General features: G+C 33.5%; 1 protein-coding gene across 1 annotated transcript; it reads left to right on the plus strand.

Annotated features, from left to right (window-relative positions):
* Positions 1-2,536: 2,536 nt before the first annotated feature.
* LOC123904757 lies at positions 2,537-2,944 on the plus strand. The gene has a single exon (XM_045954382.1). The coding sequence runs from the start codon at positions 2,537-2,539 to the stop codon at positions 2,942-2,944; it is 408 nt and encodes a 135-aa protein (XP_045810338.1).
* Positions 2,945-6,770: the final 3,826 nt, after the last annotated feature.

The raw sequence follows: 6,770 nt of genomic DNA on the forward strand, positions 1-6,770 counted from the left end.
TGTTTGCTTCTGAAACCATTTATCTGGTACAATGGTTTCAGAGAGTTGTAATCTGAAACCATTTTGCTGGTAGAATGGTTTCAGTGAGTTGATGTATGGTAGTGAAAAATGAGATTAAGGTAGTGAAAAATTGAGTTTTTTTTTCTGTGTCCAAATCAAACGAACCAAGTCTCTATTTGTAGAGAAAAAAAAATTATGAATTTTGGTATAAAAAAAATAAATAAAAAATTAATTTACAACGAAATAATTGAGTTCAAAGTATTAAATGGAAAAAAATCACGCCCAGCTAATCAGACAGCGACACGTGTCCTGCTTTTAAAAAGTAGATTCTTCTCTCTCCAGGCTGTAATCCAGTGTGGTGCACCCGCTGGAATCTGATGGATTCGGATGATCTGGACTGTCTGATTGATCAGACAGTCTTGATGAGATCAGATCTTGGCTGTCTGATGGAAATCAACTGCCTGTAACCACGGTACTGTGGTACGCGCGCGACACTGGATCCGCGTCCATTGATTGTAATTTGGTTGATTAATTAAAAAGAATGGGTATTTTGGTCCAACTGAAAAGGTGCACCTTGCTAACTTAGACCCAACTGGGTCTAAGTTAGCAGCCCCCTATATATATATATATATTAAAATATTATTTAATTCTATAGCATTTATTCTTTTACCTACATGTATTGCTGGACTTGGATTATCACTAACCTCCTTGCAAGAATTAAAAACAACTTCACCATGAAGATCATTTTCAAAAGCATCAGCATGTGCCCTGGTCTTCCTTTTCATCATATTTCAGCTACTGATGTGGTTTCTGGAGTCTCAGGTATATTGCTGCAACCTTCCAACTTTGACTTGTGGATACTTCAATTAGGATCAGTTTGGATTAGCTTTTAGTTTCTGTCCTTTTGATTAACAAGAATTTTCAGTATTCATTTATAGTGTTGTCTGGATCAATAATTTCACTAACTTAGTTCATGGGAATCTACAAATCTGTTTATTAACACTAATCAATTTCACTTCTACATGTTTATGGTTTTAATATTAAAATATATAGTTTAAATGTATAATTTAGATTGGATTTAAAGTATCATCAATATCTAAGTATAACATGCATATTTGTTTCATTTGCCACTTGCCAGTAATAAGATGTAATGAGAGTATATCATGCACATTTAACTTAGGTTTTTTGATGGATGATAATTAATTTACAATTAGCTTGGTTTTGGGAATGGATTCATAATAATTAGTCTTTTATAATTATAAATTTTTCTAAAATGCTTGAATTTGGCTGCGAAATTGCTAGGAATATGTAGCTAGAGATTTATTGCGAAATTGTTGTGACAATGTCCTAGCGATTTAGTTAGGAAACATAACCTTTTCAACAATATTTAATTATGTATTAATTGGGAATTAGCTAGGTTAATTTCCTATATATTAGTTGCAAATTAGCTAGAAAATATTTTTCTAGATGATTTGCCACCCAATCCATGCTAGGACCTATACGGCAGCTAATTCACAACAAATGCGTAGCAAACACTATCTTACTAGCGATTAGCTACGCATCAGCTACAGATGGTGTCGTAGCTAACCCCAAATTTTCTTGTAGTGCATTATAAAATTTAATACATGTTGGTTTTGTACATAAATATATATTTTTGTGAATGGTACTAAATAAAATTATTCATAAGAAAATATTATGCCAAGTAAAAGTAAACCGGCTTTGTATTCCACTCTAATATGAGTGTGCTATCCCACCACTACACAATTACATCTCTATAATAACCGCTCTTGTATTATCATCACTTATCCTTGCAAAAAGTTAAAAAAAAATTAAGAATTTAAATTAAAAAATTCCTGAAAACTTAAAAGACTATCCAAACACTTTATAAAAATATATATTCTCTAGTTAGTTATGCCTGAAAAAATTATTTTCGACATTATTTTTTGATAACGCGAAACAAACGCTCGCAAGAGTTACAAAAATATTACACTTGAAGCTCAAAATATCAAAAAAAAAACTGTTAAGAAGTCTTACATCAGTTGCGAGATGACCTGAATGTATGTTTTATAAGTGAGAGCAATCTTCACCTTACAAGCCTGTTTTGTAAGGATGAGTTAGACCGAATACTCAATTCTATAAGATGGTATCAAAGCCTCTCCACGACTCGCTGGGCCACTTGTTATTAGGTTTCCGCTATCGGGCCACCCACCGTTTATATCCACGCACCAAATCCAGGGACGGAGGCACATATAACAGTATGAAGGCACATGCCTGCACAAATATTTTGAGAATTTTTTACTAGTATCAATCTTTATCTTATAAGCCTGTTTTGTAAGGATGAGTTAGACCGAATACTCAATTTTTTACTAGTTATTAATATGTGCTCAAATCGTGTTCGGTTGCAGAGATGTTTGCTTTAGGTTGGGGGGCAGATGGGGAGGCGTGGGTGTGGCGGAGGCGGTTGAGGGCGTGGGAGGAGGAGATGTTGGGGGAGTGTCAGTCTTTACTTCTTGATATTTCTTTGCAGGATCAGACTATGGATAGGTGGCAGTGGCTCCCAGACCCTGACACAGGTTATACGGTCGGGGGAGCTTATCAGCTTCTGACTTCTCAGGATTCGGTTACTTTGGATGATGCGGAAAACCTTATATGGCACTCCCAGGTTCCTTTGAAGGTTTCCATCTTTGCGTGGCGTTTGTTGCGGGATAGGTTGCCTACGAGATTAAACCTGGTCACTCGCGGTGTTTTGTCTCTTCCAGCTGCCACTTGTGTTTTCGGATGTGGAGCAACTGAGTCGGCACATCATTTATTTCTCTCTTGTAGCATTGTTGGATCTCTTTGGGATTTAGTTCGCGCGTGGATTGATATTTCTTTGCTGGATTGCACCACTATGCGTGATCATTTTGTCCAGTTTACGGCATCAGCAGGTGGATCTCGAGCGTGACGGTCCTTTTTGCAGCTTATTTGGCTTGTTTGTGTTTGGGTGATGTGGACGGAGAGGAATCATCGTTTGTTCAAAGGCTCAACGGGCACACCTCATCTTATGTTGGACAAGATCAAGCTTTTCTCTTTTAGGTGGTTGAAGACGACGAGTATCACGTTAGCTTTAAACTACCATAGCTGGTGGTCTAGTCCTTTGTTGTGTTTGAGCCTTGTATGATTTGCTTGTTTTGTATCTTTTTGACTCGTTTGTAAAACCTTTGTAGTCTGCTTCGGTATGTCTTGTGCTGAGGAGGCTATTTGTGTTAATATATATCATTTTGGCTTCTTCAAAAAAAATTAATATGTGCTCAAATTTTGAACAACACACATAGAAAGTTGTTAGGATTAGAGGCACTAGTAGAGTGTGGGGGCACATCCATGACACACAAACGTGATCACATTCCATATCTCATCTCATCTCAGATATATTAAAATAATGAAAATTCTAACTAATATAACTTATGAAAAAATCATTCAATATTCCCAAACTATATAATGCTACAAAATTATATATGTGGTGCATATTAGAATTTAGGAGGCCTATACTCAATTATAAAAGGTAGTTTGAGAGTTGAGGTTTACACTATCTTTATAAATACTATCTATGTCATATTTAGCCAATGTGAGACTTTTAACAATTCCTCCACTGATGAAAATTTCTGGCTCCGTCACTGACCAAGCCTAATGGTGTCGGGCATGAGGGTTGTGTTAAGAAGTCTCATATCGGTTGCGAGATCGTCTGAATGTGTGTTTATAAGTAAGAGTAATTCTCACCTTACAAGCCAATTTTATAGAAATGAGTTAGACTCAATATTCAATTCTTAGAGAAACAATACGTAGTAAAAATGCTCTTAACAATGTATTGTTACAGGGGATGATTTGACTAAAAGACAAATTCTCTTAAGAAAAATTATCAATAGATTTTGAGTTGACAGACCTTGGAAAACTCAAGCTTTTCTTAGGAATTGAGGAAAATCGCAAACAATTGAAAATTATGTACTCGATCTGTTGTTTAGGAGGAAAACTTAGATTGAAACTAGCTAGTGCTCTCCCATTGAGGAAAATTGCAAGATGAGCTATGAGGAAGTAGGACACCAAACTTGACAAGGTACAATATCAAATATTAGTGGAAAAGTTGAAAACAAGCCTAGCTAGTAGGTCTACATTTTCTCTATTTAAATAGATTAGCTATTATATTTTTTTATTACATATTGAAATATATGAGAATTACTTTCTTCGAGATTAAGTAAGATTAGAATAGTGTAGGATTGTTGTCTGTTACCAATATTAAAAATAATATAAAATCATTGATGTAGTTCTATCATAACAACTTAAGTTTTTGGGATAATCGGTTATTTGACATGGTATTAGAGCTTCTATGACTGGTTTAGAGTTTGATCCCCGCTCCCCCTCACTTTCTAATTGAAAAGTGGAATTTAAGTATATGGTAGGTGGACCTATGTATTATCCAGCCCAAGCGGGCTCTTGCGTAAGGGGGCGTGTTAGAAATAATATAAAAGCATTGATGTCTGCTAACCGCTTAAACTTTTGGGATAATCAGTTATTGACGATAGATATTGTCCGAAATGTATAATAAAAATACTTTAAAATATGAAAGTGAAATTACGAGTACAAAACTCAAAGACTAACAAATATTGTGACCTATAGAACATATACAAGAAAACAATGTAATTGTAGATGATGGCATTATGCTCAAATTTATTTCAAATTATATTTTTGCATACACTTTTTAAAAATCATAAATGCTTTGATTTGTTTCCAGAATTCAAAAGGTTTGATAATTAGGGAAACCATTGTTCTCAATTTTAATAAAAATTACTGATAAATAGGGTTTGATAATTTAGTTGTAAGTTATAAGGAAACTCATATTATCCACATGTGCTCACAACAATAATATAAAAACAACAATATAACACCAAAGTTTAGAATAAAAAATTCAAGATAGAATTTCTCTTCATTCTTGACCAAAAAAAAAAAACTGAATTTCTCTTCATTCTTGACCAAAAAAAAAAACTGAATTTCTCTTCATTTTCCTGAAGCTCCTTCCAAGTAAAGCATTTGAATCCTTTCTGATCGACTTAAGTTTAATACTTTTTCAAACTGTTCGACTTCCCTGTATACAAAGAAAAATAATCAATTAATAAAAATTAAAGAAAAAATAAATTTTCAACAATTACATCACTTGCAAGACTATATTTTATTTGTAATTTTAGATAAAAATTCATCAAATTAAGTGAAACTACCAAATATGCAAAACAACTACAACTGAGACATAATTTCAATTTAATTCCTCCAAAAAAAATTTCAATTTAATTAAGTTAGATAAGATTTTTTTTTAATGTGTTCTAACTTGTAAGCATGAATTCAGTCATGATGTCATGTGTGTATTATGGAAATCTCTCAATCATGGCAAACAATTTCCCTACTGAGCAAGTTGATATCCAAAGAGGTCATAAACAATCTTTACACTTTTTCTTATCTTGTAATTTATTTAAGTGGTTTAGGATTAGATCTCAAATATTGTTGTAGTATCTCATTTCCAATTCAATGAAAGTACACTCCTAATTTATTTAAGTGTTTAAAATTTGTGTTTAAGTAGCCTCTAAGATGGTTTGAGTGAAAAAATATTATGCTAAATGTTGATTTCTCAAAGAATATAGGCTTTATGGTGTAAATATTGTTGAAATATGATGCACATTTCTAGATATTTCTAGAATACATTAGTAGTTTATAGAATAACTTAGCATTGATGCACATGCTAGAATTTTCTAGAACTATAACACTTTAGAAGTTGATCATGGAATAAATCAATACCATATATGTATTAGGAAAATGTCATGAAAATTCTAGAATGTAGTATCTAGAATATACACCATACCTATAAATAGGTAAACCATGCATGTACAATTGTACTCAAGCCTTTGAGATGCAATGACAATAACAATAAGGCTTCACCATGCTACCACTACTCTCCTCCTACTACTAATGTGTTAGCTCTTGTTCCTTGTTACTGAATACTTCAATATTAGCTTTCACACTACTTGTTACTATCCTTCAACTATGAACCAAAGTCTTCTACAATATCAAACTAATTTCTAAACTATCACTACTACCTCAACTACTAACAAATATTCTCCCATATTTTCTCTCAATATATGGCAAGACTAGTGGTTTTTTTTCTCTATTAGTTGCGATGTGAACAGGTATTTAGCTATGAGATTCGTTGAGTAGGCTTACGTGAGTTGTCTGCTATAAGATAGCTAGTTTTGGGGCTTTCGGCATAAAATAAAAAAAGGCCGAAGGATGGCAACAAATCAATGAGTATAGAGTTAAAGGAGCATCAACTTTTCTAATCCGAATGATATTGAGCTAGAGGTTATTCTACCACATATTATGCCATTTTCCTCCTCTGGAGTTAATCTTATCTTGGGGGAAATAACTTACATGATGTTGACTGTTATCAAGACTTTTACCAGAAACTATATCCCTTGTATTCAAAAAATTGTTGGAGTTCCAAACACAGTTTAGTAAATTTTTGAAGTCGGTGAAAATTCATAATGTGGATTTCATTGCTATTTAGGAAACAAAAGATGAGGTTATTTCATTGCTATTTCTCTTTGTTTTACCTTCCATCAATTGGTAATAATGGGGGCTTATTATTCAGTAGAGTGGAGCTTCTTGGATTATATTCTGGGGAGATTTGGCTTTATAGTGTTAGTTAATTGAAGTCCAATAGCGGAGATTAATATTTAACGTGGCCTTAAGCA

This window comes from Trifolium pratense, linkage group LG2 (assembly GCF_020283565.1).
Source record: "Trifolium pratense cultivar HEN17-A07 linkage group LG2, ARS_RC_1.1, whole genome shotgun sequence".
Classification (NCBI taxonomy): domain Eukaryota; kingdom Viridiplantae; phylum Streptophyta; class Magnoliopsida; order Fabales; family Fabaceae; genus Trifolium; species Trifolium pratense.

What these genes read in the sequence shown, in the direction of transcription:
- LOC123904757 (XM_045954382.1), top strand. Translation starts at nt 2,537, where the DNA reads ATGGATAGGTGGCAGTGGCTCCCAGACCCTGACACAGGTTATACGGTC.